This window comes from Raphanus sativus, chromosome 1 (assembly GCF_000801105.2).
Source record: "Raphanus sativus cultivar WK10039 chromosome 1, ASM80110v3, whole genome shotgun sequence".
In the NCBI taxonomy this organism is placed as follows: domain Eukaryota; kingdom Viridiplantae; phylum Streptophyta; class Magnoliopsida; order Brassicales; family Brassicaceae; genus Raphanus; species Raphanus sativus.
In genome coordinates this window covers 22,743,538-22,767,689 of record NC_079511.1, presented here as the reverse complement: position 1 = coordinate 22,767,689, position 24,152 = coordinate 22,743,538, and the positions used below count along the sequence as shown (strand labels likewise).

General features: G+C 33.8%; 1 protein-coding gene and 1 long non-coding RNA gene across 5 annotated transcripts; one reads left to right on the top strand and one right to left on the bottom strand.

Moving 5' to 3' along the window:
• The first annotated feature begins 354 nt into the window (after positions 1-354).
• On the top strand, positions 355-7,039 carry LOC130496186 (uncharacterized). 3 transcript variants are annotated; one of them, XR_008935256.1, is made up of 4 exons: positions 355-688; positions 902-954; positions 1,404-1,503; positions 6,622-7,039. It is a non-coding gene; the product is annotated as an uncharacterized LOC130496186 (long non-coding RNA). The 3 variants fall into 3 exon arrangements; XR_008935254.1 differs by having other exon boundaries at positions 902-1,503; XR_008935253.1 differs by lacking the exon at positions 6,622-7,039 and having other exon boundaries at positions 1,404-1,599.
• Positions 7,040-15,615: 8,576 nt separating this feature from the next.
• On the bottom strand, positions 15,616-23,263 carry LOC108854809 (uncharacterized). Of its 2 annotated transcripts, XR_008935246.1 has the most exons (21): positions 23,048-23,263; positions 22,882-22,959; positions 22,655-22,801; positions 22,528-22,578; positions 22,321-22,446; positions 22,119-22,241; positions 21,863-21,940; positions 21,697-21,789; positions 21,154-21,276; positions 20,892-20,975; positions 20,698-20,799; positions 20,442-20,621; positions 20,282-20,357; positions 20,031-20,134; positions 19,689-19,948; positions 19,507-19,593; positions 19,183-19,413; positions 18,988-19,066; positions 18,821-18,884; positions 18,450-18,735; positions 15,616-15,636 (listed from the first exon to the last, which is right to left on the bottom strand). XR_008935246.1 is itself a non-coding variant. In XM_056988030.1 (20 exons), the coding sequence occupies exons 1-20, from the start codon at positions 23,210-23,212 to the stop codon at positions 18,620-18,622; spliced, it is 2,367 nt and encodes a 788-aa protein (XP_056844010.1). In that variant the 5' UTR covers positions 23,213-23,263; the 3' UTR covers positions 18,398-18,619. The 2 variants fall into 2 exon arrangements, 1 of the variants encoding a protein (XP_056844010.1); XM_056988030.1 differs by lacking the exon at positions 15,616-15,636 and having other exon boundaries at positions 18,398-18,735.
• Between the last annotated feature and the right edge of the window lie 889 nt (positions 23,264-24,152).

Below are 24,152 nucleotides of genomic sequence, written 5' to 3'. Positions count from 1 at the left end.
TTTGATCAAATAATAGAACGTCTAAAAGTTAATTTGGATATATTGGACCGATTAAATGGATAGAACACTAATTTAATGGGCTTATCATTTAACGATGGGCTTATATATGTTGTAATTCAAGTTTTGTAATGTAAAACAAAATAAACATGGCATAAGGTTCTGAGAAATTCCTGAGAAATTATATTTGAAAAACATTTTTAGTTTATTTTCATAAAAATAGCATTTAAAAAGGAAAAATGACCAAAGCATGTTTAATTAAAGGGTAAAATATGCATTTACATTCTTTAGATTAATTAAACAAAAACAAAAATATATATTAAGATTTTCAAAATAAAAGAAACTATTTTGGTCATTTAATTTTGTGAGGGCTATTTTTGTGAAAAAAGTTAAAATAAATTATTTGAGAGAATTTCCCTTAGGTTTTGTTGCAGTAGATCAGATTTCAGTTAAAAGATTGAGACCAAGAAGACAAAAAATCCATATATTAAATATGCGTGGAGCGAGCCGAAGGAAAACGATCAACATCGCCAAGGACCCGGCTGTTCACTTGATCGCCGGATCGGACCCGACCTTGTGGGGACGAACTGATTCGTTCGGTTGGTTCGGGAAGTATTCTCTCAGACGCTGATGCACGCTCTCTCTGAGCTTGAATTCGCTTTTCATTATGTCAACAGAGGCGGCCCTTGAGGTAAGCGGGAGAAGCGGCTGCTTCTAGCCCCATTAAAATATTAACTTTAGCGGCCACAATTGTAAAAGTTTATTCATTAGCCTAGTGGTAATGGTGAAGCTTGAGCTGTTAGAGGTCGAGGGTTCAACCCTTATGTAGGGTTAAATTTTAAATAATAATTTCCTTTTTAAATAACTGAATATAAATAGGCCACTTTTTTGGCTTTGCTTCCAGTCGGGTAATTACAAAGACCGGCTCTGTATGTCAACACCGACAATGATTTCCAGGTATGTGGGCTCAGCTTCTTAGACTAAAAATAAAAAAATTATGCGTTTTGGGTCTTTTGGATTATACCGTTATCGTTTTCAAATTGACATTTGGATCTTGTGATCCAGAGAAAAATGTATAGATGAATTTGGTAGAGAGAAATGTTATTATGAGTCTTTTTTTTTTAATAATGTTATTATGAGTCTTGTGTTGATATTTTTTTTATTTTCGTCTTGTGTTGATATTCTTATTTCATTTCTCTCTGGTTTGTGTTAATGGTGAGAAAGAGAGTTGGCAGGGGTCTCATACAGTTGGCATGGCTCTCATACAGTCTTATTATGTTACTAAACTAAATTATATCATGAAATTTTATAATTCCCAAACTAAACCAGTGATGATTATATTTTCTCTTATACATAATCTAATAAAGGCTATCTTACGAAACTAATTTTCTGCTGTTTAATTATAGTTATGAGCAAGACTCAACAGACTTCTTAGATTCCCACAGATGATGCATTCTACAGGGACTGGACAATAGAAGAGACCAAACAATACTTGCCGATGCAAAGGTTATCCATAATTACTAAATAGTACTCCCTCTGTTTTTAAATAATACATGTTTTGAGATTTCACACTTTTTAATAAAACATATTAAAATTTACTTATTAGTGCATAGTTTTTTGTTATTTTATATTTTCTATATTTCTAAACCAATAAAATTTCAAGAAATGCAATTAATGTTTTTGAGATTCACAATTATTCATAATTAGTTGACAAAAATTACACTGAAAATATGAAAAATACATCTTTTTGAAACAAAAAAAATTCCTAAAACATTTATCTTTAAAAAACAGAGGGAGTAGTATAATTGTTTGAGTACTAAATAAAGCAAATTTATTTCAGTTGTTTTTTCTTTTACTAACAATAGAAAAGGTAAACAGTCTCTTAAAAAGTATTAAAAAACACATTGCCAAAACCATATAAGAAAAACAAAAACATATATGATTTATCTAAAAATAAACATCAAGGATTTCTGTATAATTAGAGCTAAGCTTTCTTCTAATATTTTGCACTGAATTCAATATGGAATCCTGAATACAAAATATAAATATCTGGTATGTTTATTAAGTCATCAAATTATATACACATAGGAAAATAATGCAGGCTGTTAGTAACTCATTCGGAATGCTTAAATTTCTAAAATTTCAGGTTACATCAATTTTTTTTATCCTTCAATGTTTGTCACATGTTTGAAGTATTGATCAAAGTTTTTGTTGTCAAATATTGGTTTATTACTAAAGTATTTGTTATATAATATAGAGTATTTACTCATATTGATCAATGAAAAACTTACTTTATGGTTTATCCCCACAGCACTCCCGCCAAACTTTCATCTTGATATGTTGAAGGTCCACTGCCCAACCAAAGGTCCGTAGTGATCTAAAACATTAGTAAAAAAAATTAAATATTAACTCATAAACTAATTTTAAAATTAGACTATAAAAATAGACTGCTTGGTACTTTGTATGGGCAAAACCACATATTAATATTAATACTGAAGTACATTTAACTCTATCCCCTTAATTTTCCACAAATATTATCATTTCATGCCACTGCAATCAAAACACAGTAGTTTAATTATTTAGTTTCACCATTAAAAAAAACGTGGCCTATTATTATTCTGTTTGAGCTTTCTTTTTGATTTACATGGTCCACAATTCTAAACCAATTGATTGTAATATCTACAATACTAAACCCGTCCGATAGAAATATCTAAATTAAACACCCAAAACCAATTAGTGCAAATTATTATTCATATTAAAACATATCTACACAAGTATACAAACATATTCTATTGCTTATGGTGGAAATAAATTTCACAGTGAATAAACATTTTTGATTGTTTTGCTTATGATAAATTTTTGGTTTTGTGTTAGATGATTTATATTTTGGTTTGTTCCTGACCAAAAAAATTGGTTTGCAATATAAACCGTAAACGAATCAAAATTTGGTTTGTTAATAATATCTAACCTAATTAAACTGCTTCCTTCCATTCCATGAAACCATCCTAAATCAGTCTTAAATTTACGAAATTTTTAATTAATGTACATTAATCACATTTAAAGAATTGATACTCACTCAAAGATTTTCCTAATACTACGCGATCGTAATATTTTCACTCACAGATTTTCCTAATCCTACGGGAACATAATAGAAACTATTTATTGTTCAACAGCTCGAATCAAATAACTAACAATTCGAAAATCTATTTAAAAATCTTGACCACTAAATTCTCCTAAAATCTATGAATATTCCTTTTTCCTAATAGATAATAAACTAACACAATATGAAAATCTTTTTAAATATCTTGACCACTAAGTTCTCCTTTTCTCTACGAATATTCTTTTTCCCTAATAGATACTAAATAATAAATGTATATTTAATTACTTTTAAGATCTTTTGCCTTTGATTGTGTTTTTAAATTATAACTACCAAAAATAAAATATCGAACTTACTGACATTTAATCTAACGTGCGCCATCTCTCACCACCAGCAGTATATATATCTCATCATCTATTCTCCAAATCATATCCCAAAAAATCGAAAACCTATAACATGTCGAAGATGACGACGTTTGTTCCTCTAACCAAACTCAGACCTTTCAAAGACGACTGGTGTGTTCAAGTTAAATGTTTACATTCATGGAAGCAAAACACCACTTTTGCAGGTAATACTTCCGAAATGGTCTTGGCAGATCAATGGGTAAGTTCGTTTTGTACCCTTTATTGTATTATGAATGTTTCAAATGTATCTAAGATGACTTTTTTTTTTGTTAGGGTAACAAGATCCATGCTACTTGCAAACGATCTCTCATGCACCGAATTCAGCGTATCTTAGCTTTAGACTCATGGGGTGTCATTGAACATGTCAATGTCAATGCAGCTGGTGGTCAGTATCGAACCACAAACTATTATGAGAATAATAAATTAGAATTTTTTAAAAACACACAATAATATTTTCATTCTAAAAAATGGATATTTATATAAAATCATACTTTTTAATCAAACACTCAACAAACCGAACAAAATACACCAATATAAAATTCAACAAATATGAAAGCCACTAAATTTTTATTTACCATTTCATCTTTCCAAACATACATCCGCGCGGACGCGCGGGGCCAAAACCACATCTACTTTATTAAAACAGAAGTACAAATATAAACTAACCCTAAAAATTGCACAATATTTACAACCTAATGTCACTGAAAATTTAATTAAGTAAACAATTAAAAAAACTTGTCTTTTCCAGCTATTAAATATTTTCCAAAAGTGATCAATTCTAGCTTAAAAAAATGCATCACTTTCTTCTACTTTATATGACCTAAACAAACATAAAAGTATCGTAAACATTATGAATAATTCAATACGTTTTTAATTATTTTTCAAAACATGGGTCTATTTCAATATGATTTTACCGTATAATGCCATACATCAAACACAAACGAGTAGATATTTTTACTTTCAACTTTTTGTGTCAATATTGCTAAGATCAAACATAATGGCACCTACAATTTTCGTATCAGTAAAAAATCTTAAACTTTATTATCGAATTCAAACAATAGTAAATTCAAATTTTAATTTGGATCACAAATTTAACCATAAAAACCAAGTAAATTTTACCCTTTCCTATTTCTATGGTCAAATCAAAACATACCATAAACAATCACAAAAATCTCATTCTTAATAATCTCAATAACTTTTATGTCTAGAGCAACCATAAAATCAGCGATTTCCTATTTGTAATCCGATATATTTAGTTTTTCAAATAAATCCGAATATATTAACAACACAAAATTCAAAATAATACCAACCAAATATTTGTATTTCCTATATTATAGGCTTTTAAACATAAAACAAAATGAATAGAATATTCTTTGAATTTAAGATATTTGTTATACTCTAGGGTTTTAGGTCTCCACTATATATTCAACTCAACATGTACTCATACTCTTCATGTTATTTTCCTTGCCATCTCAAAAGATTCATGTTTACTAACAAAGTTTTCCATTTGATCAGCGATCTCAAATCATATAAGGATAAGGGACGTGTTCAAGTGAAACTAATTACTAATGGATAACCCACCTTACGTTGATGAAAGCCTAGAAATGATTTTATCTGATATATATATATATATATATATATATATATATATATATATATATATATATTATACCTTTAGTACAAAGAAAAAGTTTAAAGTGAAAAAAAATATTTATACGGTTACGGGTCAAACTATAGAAATGAACAACAACAACGCAAGATTATTTTTCTTTAACAAATTTATTTTAGTAAAATTATAATTCCAAATATGTTTATATATTTTATGTATTTATAAAATTTATTTTATTTGTTTTAAACGATGGTAGAATTTTGGAATTGGAAAAAATTATGATCTACCCCTATATTATTTTAGTTAGCAAATTAAAAAAAATGATATCAGAATATTTTAAGTTTACATATTACAAATACATAATTTAATATAAACAAAAAGTTAAAAACATAAAAAATACCCGTCCGGTCGGGCGGGTCAAGGTCTAGTGAAATGTTATGATGGTTTGCAACTCTTCATATAGAGTTGTTTCTATTGTAGATAATATAAAATAAAATATTAGATCAAACAAAAACCAGTATACTAAGAAGATCGATGATTACTTTTGTTTGACCCTGTTGCAGACTTCGTCGAATTTTCCCACTTAATCCTTTTTCAAAGTTCCATGAATATTGCAAGTGTGTGGGCAATCCTTCACTCTTGAGATAACTTTTGGGTGTGAGTTAGGCTCATCGCTAATATATACTGTAAATTTTGTAACCTTATACTATGATACGGCTACTTGGGAATACAATGGCATTTGGTGTAATTTCTCTAGTGAGCCAAAGTCATTTAAATAGGCTGAGAGTGATTGTGGTGATGCCAAATCAGCATGACACCATTGTAAATAATTTGCACTCTAAAGGTTTATTTTTTAAATTGCTTCTTGATTAATAAGAAATGGATTATTACATTTACTTATTGATACTACTAGTTTAGATTAAATATTAATATAAATAGTAGATGTCTACAAGTTATAAAATTAAATAATTTAAAATATTCAATATTGTGGGTGCTGAGCAGTGAAGTCAAATTTTCTTTTCTACGAGTAAAAATAGATTCTATTTGTTTTGAAAACTAACTTGACTAAATATTATATATGTATTTTTAGTTATTTTTTTAGATTTATGTGGTCGACACTAATTGAAAATTTTAATCATTTGGTCTAACCTTATTTGATTCACCTTAATTCTCGATTTCAAATGCTTTTTCGACCACAGATTTGATTGGTTCATATATGTGTTTAATTTTTAGCTTTTATTTTTTAATATTTAATAATATATTAAATCATGTTTACCAAAAATCTATAAATAGATTCCACATTAATGTATATAAAATAATTTCTCTTCAACAATTTTTTTAGATAAAAGAAGATGAATTACCTCATATTTATGCTAGTTATTGCTATGTGTTTTGGCTTGAATGAAGGCGGGTGTTTTACAAACATTTTAGAATTGCAAAATCAGCTCAAACCAGGTAGTATTCTAAAAGTTAATTGTTCATCCAACCGAAAACATGTTGAACCTGTCCACCAGGTAAAATTCAATGTAAGATATCAGATTGTAGTTAGAGAGAGAGGATGGGGAGATAGAATTGTATGGCGTTGCCTCTTACGACATGGGCCTAAAATGGAATATTCTCAAACTATATGGCGTGCTTATAGAGGCGCCGCAGAATATCGATGTGGTGAAAAACGTTCATGGATTGCTAGACCTGATGGAATTTACTTCGAGAGAAATGGTGAACCAAAGGGGCACAGATATTTTTGGATTTTTACTAACAAATGAGTTTTGTCTTCTTAGAAGCTATTTACATTTGACACTAAGATTAATTTTTTCATGAGATAGAACATCATATTATTTTGAAATAATAATAACGTACAAATAAATGTATTATAAATAACAGTTAATAATTTATTCGGTAATAAATGTATGATAAATATCAGTTTATAAATTATTTGGTCTATCATGAGAATGACCAATAACCTTCAGGTGTTAATATTTTGTATTTTACAAAATATTCATGTAAAACATTTTCCTATGTGATGTTTATCATATGAGAAAGTGAAAATAATTTACTTCTTATTGTCATGTTTATCACTACATTTATATGTGATGCGGATAAATAAATATCTCTTCTGTGTGTATAAAAGGATGTAGATTATAGAAATATTATATATTATAACGACCACAGCGGCTAAAATCGCTTTAGCATGACGAAATATGTCCACAAGATGACTGAATCGGAAAGGTAGAAAGAATCAATCTGCATACGTAGTTTCGTCTTAGAGACAGTACGTCAAAATTAGTTTGGTATAAATTTTCCTAGCTAGGAAATCTAAGCGAAAATATTTTTGTGCGAGCAGAAGTTACAGATACATTTTCCCAAAAACATAAGGAATTAACCAAAATATTTTAGAAAAAACTAAGATTTACGGAGAAAACTAATATTATAAAACTAAACAATGTTCTATGAAACTACTTCTATTAAAATAAATTTGATAATGCTATACAGAAAGTTTTTAAAATATAACTAAATTGTTTATACTAAACAACATCCGACAAGTAACTTCAACAACATTTTACGAAATGGATTTCATAAAAATCAAAATTATATAGTGTTTTGCAAAACAACTTCTTTAAAACTAACATTGACATTTCTTTACTGAATAGCTTTAGTAAAATTTAATTAAACATTTTTATACAAAACAAATTCCGTAAAAGTAACTTTGGTAATTTTAAGATTTGTTTTTCATAAAAGAAAACTAGTCAGTTTTATATGAAACTACATCTGTAAAACTAAATTAAACTGCACTTTAGGAAACATATTTCGTAAAATAAAAAAAAAATTAAAATAAATTCTGTAAAACTAAATTCGTCGACAATTTATGAAATTATTTTTGTAAATATAAAAAAAGTTGTTATGATACAACTTTCATAAAACAGACTTCGACGACGTTTTAGGAAACAATTTTATAAAATGAAACTAATATTTTTTGACAAAACAATTTTGTAAAACTGATTTTGATAAAATTTTAGAAACAGCTTTCGTAAATAAAATGAAAAATATTTACAAAACAAGTTTCAACAGAATCAAGTATAACCGATACGGTTATACTATTGGATCCTTCACTGGATTGTTCTTATTGTTTGTTTCTATAATAGCTAACTAGAATCCTGATCATATGATTAATTAGGACACACGATAACATGGTTAATTACCTAATCCAATCTTCATGAGCTAGGTTAAGAAATAAATAAGAGAGTTGGTTTAGGTAACTGAGTGAACAAATCAAAGTGAACAATAATTCTTGCCTAATAGTAGCATCGGTCATGATTGACACTCTCCCTGATTCGCATCACTACAAGAAAATAGAGATATTGTGACTAAATTTTGATACTAATAATATTTGTAACAAATTTTAGACATATGATTAGACTCGCAGAGAGAGCTGGATATGTTATTAATTTAATTCGAATTCTAGGATGGTTCTTATTAAACCTTATGCATTTATAGATTTAAGTTCTGATAACCCGTTTAAAACCTTAAATGTAGCTTTTCCCACATATCTTACAACCTACTTTATTCCTATTATTACTACTTTTATATAGTTTGCCTAGATTAATCTTAATATTTATAGTTTATTATTTAATCCACGCTCCATGCATATTTGATCACTAAATACTATAATCTATCTCTTATTTGAGATAGTTTTCTACGGTAATTTGAGCTACATCAGGAAGCCCTTTCTTGCGCAAGGGTTTTGTTCTGCTATGTGTTGGGGTCAAAATCAGTTACGATGGAATCAACGCCTGAAAGTTCCCAGAAAATATTTCTCGAAACAAGAAGTTTCGTATAAACTTTAAAAGTTATTATATAAGATAAGTTCTCGAGCTCAGAGATCCAATCTTTTTAATAAACAACCTTCGGGAAACGAACGATGAAACAACAAAAGGGCTTACCAGCATTCCAACCGTCCACCATCACTCGAGGGAGGCCATATAAAGAGCATGGTCCATCACGACCTGCTCGCCGTATGGCGAGAGCGGTCTGTCCCGACTAACTCGACATATGGCGAGCACAGTCTGTCCTGACCAACTCGACGTATGGCGAGCATAGTCCGTCCATGCCCGTCCGTCGTATCAATGCCATGCACTCTCGTTTAATCCTCGTAGCTCCATCCTTTGAACCATGACCACACTGTCTCTTGTTTCATTTTATCGTTGAAACATTACGATTAAAACCACAAAGACTTGTTTTCTCGTAAAAGTTGAATCAATCAAATAAAACGGCGACAGTTAATTTAAAACACCAATCGCCTCTACTATACGATTGATGTAGAGCTTTTTTATAAAATCGATGTCGTAGCGAAGGTGATTTCTCAAATAAATCACAAACACGCTTAAGTAGAATAAAACGGCCTAAAGAGGTCTAAAACGCGGCCAAAGCTCACTTGCGGTTTTAGAAGAGATTTGAGCCAAGAATACTATGACTGTCTATCTTTTATTCGCAGGAGAAGATAAATGTTAAGTTTCTGAAAATAAATATCAAGTTTTAAGCAATAATCATGAAGATAAGAAAATGGAATATTTCTATTTTGCGATAAACTCAACCCAAGGGCAGAAAGGGAAGATGCAAACCGACCTTGGAGGAGTATATAAGAGAGGCTAAGGCGAGAGGCACGGGGAGAGAACCTTTTCACATAAAACTTAGCACTTTGAGAAACTTAGGCATATTTTCGTTTTGTTATCGAGCTGTGACTCAAATAGGTGTAAAAGTCTTAGGTTGCTAGACTAGGATACTTGCCAATAGAGCCGAGGCTTACACCTGTTGTAAACGTTCTTACGCATATTTGGAATAAGATCTCATTTGCTCTCTTTGGTTCTTTACGCTTTCTATTTCGTTTGTTATCATATATTGATTGCTTTGTACGTGGCCCTACAGATAACCAGGACCTTCAGGAGAAACTAGGTTTACTTGGCTTTTCTCCGATCAATAAAATCACCGGTATAAATTTCGATCACCATAGTTTAACACCAGAAGAAGGTGGTGGGGGGGGGGGGGGGTATGGATCTATCTCACTCACAACCACAGCACGCTCGATCAGCTATGACTACAGACACTCAACAGACGTGCGACGATAATACCGTCGACGCCTTCTTTGAGAAAAATCCTACTGGGAATGCCTCAACGGTCACTGCAAACGCAAACACCGCGGCATTCGAGCAGTTTAAAGAGATGTTTGCAACTGCCCAGAAGAGGTCAGACAAACAAGATAAACTCATGGGCTCTCTCACCAAACAGATTGGAACCCTAATGGCGAGAAGCAGGAGTATCTTCCCGCGCGGGGCCACTTAGGGCCACAGCGGGAGAAGGCTCAACCTTGAAACTCCGTTGGAAAGAGCTGCAAACGCACGGAACAATTCGTCAGGACATAACCCTAACGAAGTAACTCCAACTGCCACGCAGCTAGCCGCGGAAATCTTCCATCTCCCGATCAGGACAATGAAGAGAACAAGGTTGAACGCATTAACTTGGAAATCAGCGATCAGTCAGATCCGTCGGAGGAAGACACTGACATACATCCATGAAGGACGCGTCATTCGAAAAACCCATGACTGAAGAGGAGGAAAACCTCTATTGGATCGAACAAGAGGAACTGGCAAGAATCAGGAACAGATCAGCCGCAGAAAGCGCCGACAAATTCAGAAAAATGCTGGGGAGAATGAGATCCACAGTCTCCACGAGTACATCGCAAAACTGCAGTAGAGGTGAAAGCGATAAAATAGCAAATTCACCACGCAACAAGCACCTCTCCCGAGATCGACAGACTTCTCGAGGAAGCGCGAAAAACAGTCTCAGATCATGGGAAGATCAAAATTCCCGTGTACAATGGCATCATGGACCCAAAAGTGCATCTATAATATTTCCAGATTGCGATGGGGAGGTGAAAAATTAGGGAGCGCGAACGAGATGCTGGATACTGCCTCCTCTTCGTCGAAAAACTACAGGAAGCTGCACTCGAATGGTTTTCTCTGCTTGAAATGCAATGGAAGCTTTCGACAACTCGCACCCGAGTTTCTCAAGCAGCACTCCATATTCATGAACAGAGAAACCTCTGATGTCAACCTTTGGAGCTTGACTCAAAGGGAGGACGAGCTGCTGCGCGATTCTATGACCAGGTTGAAGCTGGTAATGGCTAGAGTCACTGGAATCAGCAACAAGGTAGCAAACGCGTTCAGGTATACCCTCTGGTTCAGGTCAAAATTTTGGAAATGGATATTCCTCGAAAAAACGCGTACGATCTAGGATGCTATTCACAAGGTGACATACTTCATCTTCATGGAAGAAGAGATAAAAGTCCTCTCCCAGAAGCACAATCCAAAAAAATCGTTCGCGAAAACTTCAACAACAAGTATGTCCACCACAAAGGGGAAGATGTCTAGGGCGAGCACAACTACGCTATCAACTTGGAGTAGGGTAAAACCTCCGGGAATACTTGGACTAGGAACCACTACAAGGATAACTTTTTCTGCGAGTTCTACTAGACAAGAGACAATTCTATGATGAACTGCAAAGTTCTAGGTGCGACCCAAAATCGTCAACCCAAGCAACGGACAACGACCAACTTGCCAAGATCAACGATCATATCACCGCAAAAAAATCAACTCCGGAAACGGCCACCGATCCAGTAACTGTCATCGCGACTAAAACGGTCGACGCTGCCTCACCCAATGAGTAAAACATACGCGGCAACCAACTGAACTACGAGATGGCTTGATCTTCGAAAGGGGTACGTAGGTAGTTGTCAAAAGACGAGTTCAGCTATCCTCCTCTCTAAAAAGTGGGCAGTGGGTTCGTATACATATACCCGTATACTCCCAAAAGTGGGGAGTGGATTTGAAACTTTTTCAATAAAAAAACGACGAAAGTTTTTCACAACAATCTCGCAAATCTCTTATCATAAAATCTTATTAATCTTGCAACTTACTTACGGAAACGATAGCAATCCGAGATTCGCTCAAAAACGTCTAAGTAACAATTAAAAAAAATTGATTCGTTAAAGAAGATCCCAAACCAAGCGTTCCTTGGTCAGGACCAGCCTTTCTCACAAGCACTCACATAAAAACTCGCAAAGCGGTATACGAAAGGAACTTTCTTACAAAGGAAAAGTACTTTTCACACAAACTACCAATAAAATCGATCTCCGGCCATAGCCACGACTTATGGACGAATCACTATTTTAACTCTATCAGACATTTTCTTTACAAAGAAAATAACGGTCGTTCCAATAAAACCATATTTTTGGAAAAAGAGAGACGTCGCAATATCTCGAAGATATTAGTCAATCATCAAACAAACAGTCCGTCCGCAACTATAAACAAAAAAACACCCGTCGATTGGCCCCGAGGAAGAATCAAAAAGTTCTGTAAACGAACTCGTAGTCAGAACTGCGTAAAAAATAAGTTCCTCTTACATCCGACAATGATAACATAGCACACTATACAACAAATCCGAAATTTTGGTCAGCACCTCCAGACAGTCTCTGGAAGTAGCTCGATTTTTACCACACAAGTCATATAAGCTGACAACAATTTGCGGACTTTAATCAGTACGATTCATGTTAAAATCGCCAACTGGAAAAACGAAAACCGATTAGTCGTCACAAAGGTAATTTGTCATATAATGAATTATAATTTTTTGAACGCTATACAATGCAATTTATTATTGGAAATTGTGCTGTATGACAAGGCAAAAACACCTAATTCAATGCATAGCCATTTTCTCTAACGTTTCTATACACACCGTTAACCAGTGGCGGAGCCACATAGGACAAGGTGGGGGCATTGAACCCAACAAGATTTAAGAAATTAGTGCAAATTATTAAGCCTAATCTATATGTCCCCACTGTAAATATTTAGTTTAATAGATGCCCCCAACAAAATTAGTCTTTGCTTCCACCACTGCTGTTAACTTTATAAATTAATATTGCATTGTCCTTTATTGCAACCGGGAAAACCTGAAACAATAAAAAATTAAAATTCTTAATTATTATCCAAAAATAAATCATGGCTCTACATCGTCATGTCCGCCAGATTTGCCTTGAATTTTTTACTTCTTCTTCATTCTATATAAGCGCGTTCTCTTTTTCTCGTCTGAAATCGTCAGTGGCGGAAAGAGCATGCCACGCCGTCTTCAAAAAGGTGAAGAAGACGTTACCACTGCGTTCCCGTAGAATTTTTGTGGAGGAAAAGATCGCTCATTTGAGGCTTTGTCGGTGAAGGAAATGAGAGGCTTCTCGGATTCCAAAAGTGATGGTCGCGATGATGCAAGTACATATCTGGTTTGAAGTAAATTTATGTCGCATGTGGGAGAACATGAACAGTTTTTGGTATTGTGTTCTATGCTACTAAATGCATATATAGAATAGAAATGTAAAACAATATGTATTTTTCATGTTTTGTTATGCGATAAATCTGTTATTATTTTATCATCATATTCCATTACATTTGACGGTTATTTTTTGTACTCTATTTTGTTTAGAAATATAGTTTCTAATTTTCTTAAATTCTAACTATCGTTACATTTTTTTGAACCTGTAAAAATCTTACTATGGTCTATATTATATAGTTTAATATTACATAATATAATTTAATATTACATAATATTATGTACTTTTTAGATTTTGAAATTTGGGTTAGGGTTCATATTTAGATTAGGGTTTAGTGATTAGAGTTAGAGTTTAGTATTTAGAAGGTGAAGGTGTTTGGTTGGGGTTAACATTAACTTCTTCCATGCAATCATATACATTTCATAATTTCACCAATATGAATTATGTTATTTATTTTGTTCCATTCTTTTTAGGTTTAGGGTTTATATTTCGGTTTATGGTTTATATTTCAGTTCTAAGGGTTTATGTTTAAGTAAGGGTTTAGTGATTATATTTTAGAGTTTAATATTTAGAAAGTGAGGGGATATGATTGGGGTCAACATTAACTTCTTTCATTCAGTCATACATATTTCATAATTTCACCAATATGCATTATGTTATTTATTTTTTGTTACATTTTATTTGGGTTTGTATAGTTTATATTTGAGTTTAAGGTTTACTGATTAAAATTTAGTATTTAGGGGTTGGGGCGGAACTATGATAAGGTTTAATATGTAGGGATTAGAGTTAGGTATGTCTAGTATTTAGTGGTTGTAAGTGGGGTTATAGTCCTATACTAGGAAAATCAGTCAATTCATATATTGACTGTTTTTCCGTTAGTCAAATGATAACGGATGCTGATATGACTTTTTAACGGTGATGACTTGTTTTTATATTATAAATAATTAATAAAAAAGTAAGAAAAATATTTTTAATATGTCATTGGTGAGTATCAGACCTGGGTTCGTAGATAATTGAACCGAAACCTAAACCATTGAGCCAAAAGAAATTATTGGTTATGCTATCTATTGTGTCTTATTTATATTTAACCCCTATATTTTATTTATATATTTCTAATTATCTAGAATTAGTTTCATAAAATATATACAAATTCTAAGTAACTGTGTTTAATTACCTTAATTATTTTTATTGTGTTTTAAAAAATTAAAAATATAATTTTTAAAATAAAAAAGCATTTTTGAAATTAAAAAGAAAATATGAAAACAATGGTTTAGCTTGTTGTTCAATTATCTACGAACCCAGATTCGAGACCTACCAATGACATATTAAAAATATTTTTATTTTTATTTTTTATTAGTTATTTAAAATATAAAAATCATGTTATCTATTTTATTAAAACAGCAGTGTGTCCTATTGATAAAAGTTGTCCACTTTTTAAATTTTATAACTGCATCTAAAATATAACTACATAACATTAATATTAACTCATTATAACTGCATCTAAAAAGCGTAACCACCTTGCTTTTTTAAGAAAACGTAACCACCTCTAGTCAAATATTTAATGTCAGGAAAGTGATCAGAATCGGACATATTAGTATATTATTTTATTTTGAAAAGTGATCAAACGTAACCACATCAAATATTTTCTGCCCTTTGACAATTAACGTACCATATACTGCTTTTTTGAAAAGTGATCAAACATAACCACATTCAAATATTTTCTTCATGTTTTACTAACTATACATTAGTATATTATTTTACTTTTATTTGTCTTACACCCTTTTCTAATATATTGAAAATTTTAGAAATAAAATTTTAAAATAATCTCTTATATGTATATGGTACAAATATATAATTATACAACTTGACATATTTAATATAGTAATCAAAAATTATATTAAATACAAATATGATTACAAAAAATAACACAAATATAAAAATTAAATTTCTCAAAAAGGTAAAACAAAGAATATACCGCACTTTCAAATTAAAACAAATATATCTCTTAAAACTATAAAAAAAAATATATCTGTCATTTTAAGGACGGATCATAAGTTTGGTCTAACTATTTGAAAGATAGATTTGTGGATGCGGGTTATGAATATTTTATGCCGGTGAATATGGGTTGATGGATTTTGGATCGCGGCTACCCGTCGACCTGCAAAATATTTAAAAAATAAAAGTAAAAAAGTAAATATTTTTAAAATAATACAAGAATTTAAAAATAATAATTTAAGATTTAAATCATGTATAAGTTTTTAATATAAATATATTTTTATAATAATTAAATTAAATAATAATTTTTAAAATATATATAACCCGCGGATAACCACAAAATTAAGCAGAACGGGTGTGAGTATAAAATTATTTGTTTGCGGGTTGTGCAGGTCATATTTTTTAATCAAAACAAAATTGAAAATCTGCAGGTTAGCATATCAGCGGGGTGAGTTCGACCCGCAACCCAGCCTAAACCGTGCGCACACCGGATTATTTTTAAATTGCTATTATTTAATAAAATATACTTTGATTAAAATTTATACACAAATATAATTACAAAAAATACAAATATAATCAAAAAGAAAAAGATATATAAAAAAAATTAAAACAAAAAAGTACCCATCTTTTTAAAAGCGGGTCAAAATCTAGTTATCCGTTAAAGCCACATCAGCATCCTTGTATTCCAATCAATAAAGTTATACGTGGATAGATTCTCTTCTTTTATTTGAAACTAGGGGAAGTCCGCGCTTCGCGCGGGAATTTGTTCCAACATATTTTGTTTAACATTCATTTTAGTTTAAAAAGTTTAGTTTTGCGTTACATAATCGTTTAATTTTTTTTATTTTATCATTTTTTCCATTGATTTAATTTGTTATAAAAAGATTTGTCTTACGTTTTATATTTTTACCCTAAAAATATTTATAAATCCACTCAATTCAATTCTAAATCAAATCCTTAAATACAACTATATTATTGAATAACACTTGATTTTAAAATTTATTTTAAAATAAAAAACTGTTAATAGTAGATTTGAATATGAATTTTAAAATCATAAAACCAATAACAATGGATTTGGTTTGAATTTTTAAATCCATGAAAATACATAAGCCAATAATACCTTCTGGTACAACCGTGACAATTATTTGAATAAGATTATATTTTTTTACCATCTTACCTATTTGCTTAATGTGTTCTTTTACCAGTAGCCACAGCAAGAACACACACCATCTCTGAAATGGTGGAACCGAGTTCTGTCTCTAGCAACAATCTCCCTTTTGTATATCTTTGATATAAACTTTGTAGCCTCATGACAGTTTCTGCACACTCTTAGATTCTTCACAGTTTCTGTCTCTTAGCTTCTCGCTGTGATGCCTCAACGCTCCTTCTTTCCATTCTTCTTCCATCTCCTGCAACACTTCAGAAGTGTCCGGAACAAACCCTGCTTCCTCAAGTTGCACATCCATCGATCTCTTCTAACATATGGTAGATTTCTCTTCTCCGTGGATGGAGTTTATCCCCAATGATGAACTCATGGACAACAGAATCTACTTCGATAGAGCTGCAGCCAGGAACTTTCTTCATACCTTTACCATTGAGAACCCCTCGTACTCTTGCTACATCTTCCCATCTTCCTGCTGTGGCGTAGATATTTGATAGAAGTACATAAGAACCTGAATTTTCTGGTTCAATCTTAATTAGCTTCTGTGCAAATGACTCTGCCAGTTCAAGATTCCCATGCTTCTTGCAAGCTTTGAGAAGAGAGCACCAAATCACTCCATCAGGCTCCATCGGCATCGTGTGTATCATCTCTTCCGCTTCTTTGAATAGACCCGAATGGCCTAGAAGATCAATCATGCATCCGTAGTGCTCTAGACGTAATCAATGTTCCTTTCATCTTCTACTTATCATTGTTGCTCTTAAAATAAAAGCCGTAAGTAAACAATGTTTCTTGAAATTTATGATAGGCAGGTCTCCTCTTGGTGTTCTGAACATAGTTTCTGGAATTTTATGTTGGGATCGGCTCTGCCAGCTCCACAATCTTGGTCTGGTTGTTGAAGTGTATGGCAACACGTGAGTCGGTGAGCTTGAAGTGGCTGTTTCTTCTCGTAACATCGAATATGCTTAGCCCATAGATTTACCCTTCCTTCAGCAGATGTTTGAAAGTGTTGAGTCTATGAACTCCTATAGACCCTTGGATCAACGTCGTCTACCGAAAAGATTAAGGTTTTAGGCAGTTGCCTTAGGGAGAACGATGAAACGAAAATGATAAACTAATTAAAGGACGAACGTTAAAAGATCGTTACCTTCTCATCAGGAGAAACCAGGTTAAAGCCCAGAAGCTTACCCGCTTTCTTCACGTCCTTATCTCCCAAAAACGAAGAAGACTTTCAACAACGGTCTCCTTATAATGTTTTGCCTTCAAATTGTAAAATGAAGCTGGTTAATAGTCATCAGTGGAAGCTCTGTTTCTAGGGTTTATACTACGGTTCAAAGAACCTTTGAGATTCGTCTGGAGCACCTTCTCGACATCTATATATAGTCGTTTTGGTTTAAGGGAAAAGTGAGAAATCTTAATTGCAGGGGAGATAGTGGGATGAATTGATTATCCATCATGATCACTTTGAGTTACTCCATCATATGAATTGAGGGGAGATGATACGACGGAAGTTACGGTTCACTCATCAAAGAAAAAAACTCAATCGTTGGTAATATTTTGTTTGTGGGCTTTCAAGTGGCCCAGACGAATCTACTTCAATAAATAGCAAAACAATTTGAGATGCCACGTGGAGTGTTTTGCCCCATGCTAGAATGATGATGTGGAGAGCTGAGCAACCAGACAAGTCTACTTTATATATATAGATAGTTTTTAAGTGTTCTTGACCTTGTATTTTGTTAACCACATTTACCTTGTAGATGTAATAAGCAAGATAAAACCAGATGTTTTGAGACACAAATGTTAGAAACTACATTTACCTAATTTGTTGCTGACATATGGCTGTTCACAGATAACCCTTTTTATTATCACATACACGACAAAACTGAAGGACTTCAACTGAACCAGGCTTATAAGCTATCAAAGTACGAATATGAATTCAGAGAAACTTGAACATCATCATCAGCTTAGTTTATTCTATAAATAAGAATCAGAGAAGCTGCGGGTACATACACTCGGGCCATTTGGGATAAGCACGCTTGTACAACTTCATGCACACAACGTCATGTTGCTGCACCACTCCATTGAATATGCATTTCATTGCCCCTGTGCAATGTCCACATGTATAAGCACAAAGATTCTACAAACCAAACATAAAATCTCTTTCTTAAAATAACAAACAATGTCTTACCATGTGTACCCACCGGCTCCTTAACGCGACCACGAGGCCCACATTTAGACCACACTTCTACAGGCTGCACATAAAAAAACATTGTTTCATCCCCAAGCTTTTAGCTTTTACTCTCTTATTTTAGACTAAAACATTCAGTCCATCATATTATTCCTTCTCTTTCTTACCTTAAACCATCTCACGTCTTCCGGGTTATGGAACATATATCTCACTGATGCTTTCATCTTTGACACTCTCTGAGGATACCTGAACCAAGCCAGATTCAAAACTGGTTAGAATCACTTAAACCTATAATTTTTATTATCGGTTCACATGAGAGCTTTAGTATGTGTGCAAAGTAGAAAAGGTATAAGTAAGATTACCCAGTTAATATTATCTTCTTCAAAATTATTTTGTTGGGTTTAATGCTTTTCAAGGAACCAAGAGCAGCAACGGCAGGAGTATCCGACCCTTCAGAAGTCTTCAAAACTACCAAAGGAAGTGATGGGAAGGATATTGGGCCGTATACTGAAGCCAATGAATTACGCCCTGGATGCAGGAACCGCTCCATCTTGTGCTTGTCTGAGTTGAAATTGTCGGTTGAAAATACTGGCCTGGAAAATTTAACAACCCCCACCATTATGATTTAAAGATTGCAAACAAGAAAATGTATTGCACTTAGTTGAAACAGGAACAAATCTGCCAACCTTGCGACGAATTGGCGGAAACCAACATGGAACACAAGCTCCTCTTTTGTTTTAATAGGAACTTCGTAACCATCATACTTCTTTACGCTGTGGAGCAAAAACGGTAAAAAGTTAGCCAAGGAAACAAGATGTTATCAACAAACAAAAAAGTATATATAAATAAACACTAAGATGGTGATTACCTAAAGTGCAAAACAGACATCTTGGATTCATGCTGTAAAAGCCCAAATGCTATAATGGGTTTCGTGTTCACAAGGGAGGATAGTTTAGAGGCAGCGACGATAGGCACTTCCTTGATATGCAGCCGTACATATGATCCAGTTGGTACACAATCATCTCTGCTTTCTTCTTCCATCTTCAGGGCTTGCTTGAGCACAAGCTTTTGAGTCCTTGCGAGATTATCAAAAGCAAAGATTCTGGCATAGTCCTGAGGTAGGGACTCCTGAATTTCCCAACAAATAACAAAATTTAGCAAAAGTAAAAAAAAAAAAAAAGCTTTTGTATCAAAAGATCAGTGTTACTACATTTGGATCCCACGAGGACGTTCGCAAGGATTTGAGACCCCTGTACTTTGCAAAACGTTTTCTTGCAGGCTGATCAATGGGTGTCTCAACTTCATCAGGAAATTCTGAAGAACAAGCAAACGTAGAAATTAATGAAGACTTCAGAGATTCAGATACTCTTCAAGGACTCGCATGAATATGTCCACAGACACACAGACATATATGAGCCACAGAGAAAAATAACTCTACAAAAGTAAAACGTTTTGACCAACCCTCATCTTCAGCATGTGCCTCCTTTATTTTCTTCATTTGATCCTCATACTGCTCCATTGTCAAGCTTTCATCATCCTGAATCATGAGTAGATTGTCTTATGACCTGAGCAAGATACTCAATCATAATGTTTTTAAAAAAGCAGTGAAGCTACAACGTACCATCATCTCCGAGTCATTATAAGTTTCATTATCCACATCCCGCAGTGTTTCTTTATCATCCTCAAAATCTTGGTCCTGATTGGAGAACTGATCCTCTTCTTTATCCAATACCATACGATCATCATTGGAATCACCATTATCAGAATCATCTTCATCTATTTCATCAATAATCCAAGCAGCCTGCGAATCAATCATAAACAATCAAAAAATAAGAAGGTGACAGAGTTATGACATATTAAGGAGACAATCATCTAACCTGATATTCTGACGTTCCTTGTGGCAAAGTCCTCCTCTTCTTTAGCTTTCTCTGCTTCTGATTTATGTCAGCCTCAGCCATCTCTGCCTCAGTTGGCCATGTCTACACAATTGGAGCATCACGCAACATGTGAAGTTTCAGGACAGATAAAAAAAATGGCCGCTTCATCTGTTAAAAGAACTAATCAGACATACCTGTTCCCCTGCTAAAGGATCTGGAGTGTTTTCAGCTACTAAAGGCTCTTGTTTCATGGGATCAGGATGCAGAGACCTCAACACCTGGTTAATTCCGAAAACAGGTGAGTATCCAGACAAAGTAACAACTTAAAGAGCTTTAACAACCAAGGCCGTTCCCCTGTCTCTTTATTTGAAGGATGCTGTTCTAGCATTCATTACAAGGTGCCCTAAAAGGTAAAGAACTAACAGTCTATCGATAGTTTATGAAAATATCATGTACCTCTTCCTCATGTAAATCATCCAGTTCCATGTAATTCTGTTTTTTCCTTTCATTCAATGGAAATTGGTCCTTCAGGACTTCAACTTCTGAGAGCTGGAAGTCCCCGACGCCAGAAACATGGACCTAATTTAAAGAACAAAAAGAAAATTAAATGGATGCATAAGGCATGATAGAGAGAGAGAGAGAGAGAGAGAGAGAGAGAGAGAGAGAGAGAGAGAGAGAGAGAGAGAGAGAGAGAGAGAGAGAGAGAGAGAGAGAGAGAGAGAGAGAGAGAGAGAGAGAGAGAGAGAGAGAGAGAGAGAGAGAGAGAGAGAGAGAGAGAGAGAGAGAGAGAGAGAGAGAGAGAGAGAGAGAGAGAGAGAGAGAGAGAGAGAGAGAGAGAGAGAGAGAGAGAGAGAGAGAGAGAGAGAGAGAGAGAGAGAGAGAGAGAGAGAGAGAGAGAGAGAGAGAGAGAGAGAGAGAGAGAGAGAGAGAGAGAGAGAGAGAGAGAGAGAGAGAGAGAGAGAGAGAGAGAGAGAGAGAGAGAGAGAGAGATATGATTACCAGCTGATTTACAGATAGTTTGCGAGCACGCAAGTAACCAGACAGAAGCAGAGTGCACTTTCCTGAGCTTTCATCACCCACTAGCATTCCAACCTAATTCGAGAATATGGAGATACATTACTTTTTACGAAACTACATGATATCAATAGAAGCATAAAACAAGCACCTTCTCAGCCACAACATATGGCCGTTGGCTTCTCCAATAAGGTACAGTAAGCCTTTGTTCCTTGAATAGCCTCATAAACTGCAAGAACACCAATAAGTGTGTATTTGAATCATCTACACTCGGCTATAGACTATTTGAAGACCAGTGAATAAAAACAATCAGGAGAACACATCTACACTCGGCTATAAACTATTTGGAGACACTAAATCTATTGAAGACCATTGAATAAAATAATATAACAATCAGGAGAATTTACGTTATTCAACTCATCTCTGGTATCTGCTGGATCAAACTTACAATCCTTAGGAAATTCAGAAGCCAGTTGCGAGGCACACATCTTTTTCAGGTCATTTTTCTTTTTCAATTCACTGGGTAAATCCTGCAATCAATCGAGAAGCCAAAACTTCAAGATATCAGAGACCCCTTTGTATAGACCAAGGGGGCAGCAAAGAACTTACACGGATCAACACAGTGGTGCTTGGTAGACCAATAGATCTGAACACAGAAAGGCACTGACTTCCGAATGAGTCTATTAAGTTAGAGACATTCTTTGCAGATGCAACAAAAGCAATCAAATCAGCAACCTATTTTTATCACCAGTAAAAAATAATAACCAAGTTAGTACTTAGCAAACAAACAAACGCAGGCAGTGAAAAGTCTCCTGCCTTGGCCATTTCCATGCATGTCAGAAGATCCCCGTGAGGGGCCTTCAACACCTGCGAATATACTGAATTAGATTGAACCAGCAATGTATACACAAAAGAACCAATCATTTTAAGTGAATACACATACAGTTACTCTTAGCTTATACTCAGAAGATGCAACTGTGGAAGAAGAAATGACTCCAGAACCATCATCACCATCATCATTAGATAATAGCTTTAAAACGTCATCACCAAGTGAGTTCAAATCCACAGAAGCAGATAGAGGAAACAAGACCTATATATCATCATAAAACAGAGACAGTAAACTTATATGAGCATAAAGGTTACTATTAAAAAATAAGTAATTAGACTCACGATAACACGAGGAGCACTGGTTGATCCTTCGGAAGCTCTCTTCTCCTTCAAAACTTCAGCTCTCTTCTGCTCTCTAAGCTAAACTCAGGAAACGAGAGAGGGAGACAGATTAAGTATCTTGTTTGCAGATTAATAAGAGAAGTGTGTAGGGAAGGAGAATCATCACCATCTTGACACGCTGAAGACGAGCAGATCTAGTACCTTTGACATGGTTACCCTTCGCTTTACCAATACTGCCTCCTCCATCTTCTGTTTTGTGGAGATTTCGAGAAGATTTGGAGGAGAAACGAGTCTTGTGAGCCTTATTGGCCTGATCTCGAGAGCGCCCCATGGTGAACTGCAACGAAAGAAACGTGGAAGGCGAAGTGTTCGTTCCTTTTAAACCCTAATGTTCAAATTTTGTAAAGGGCCTTATTGGATCGGCTTTTCACGTATTTAGTTTTTGATTATAAGCACAGGGCTTATTGGGGGGATTTGTCTTTGAAAACAGCCCTTTACCGCAAACCAATCCAAAATACAGATTTCGGTCTGGTTTAGGCTAAAGTACATATAAAATAAAATAATTTGAACATGTAGGTTTCAATCCGGGTACGGATTCTATCCGAAACTCAATCGGATACCCGAAATTCTATATTAGGTATATTTAGGTGTTTATATATTTTTGGTATTACTGATATTTTTTTAAGTTTATGAGTAGGAAACCCTCATTCCATGTGTTCCTGATGTTTTGATTCAATATTGTTTCTTTGAGCTATTCGGTTTATCATGCATTGTCACTCCCAAAACAGATGCCGCTTCAAAAGCTTCCACCGCATTTTCCATTTAAGCTTTTGTTCGAAACTTTAAACCCTACCCCCAAAATCCAAAATGCAAAATTCAAAATTCAAGTTTCTTTTTTTCTTTCAAGTTATTTTGCTTTGTTATATATTTTAATACATTCTTTTTACTAATTTTACATGACATTCTGATGGGTGATAAATGGGGTAACTTTTTTGTATATTTGTACTAGTCATACATTAGTAAGTCTCCAACTAATTAAGAAAATTTAGCCACCATTTTTTGTCTTTTAATGATCCTTCCTTAACCGATTCATAATTGCCGGATTCATATACTAAAGTAAAAATGAAATCAATACCTATCATTACGGGTGTGATTGGTAGTGGTTGTGGGTGCTCTCCACAGCCCCATTTATTTCTAAAGCACCAAAATCAGATCAATCAAGTTTTAATTTATTTTTTAAAACCACAGCTCTTGAAATAACCTACAGCTGT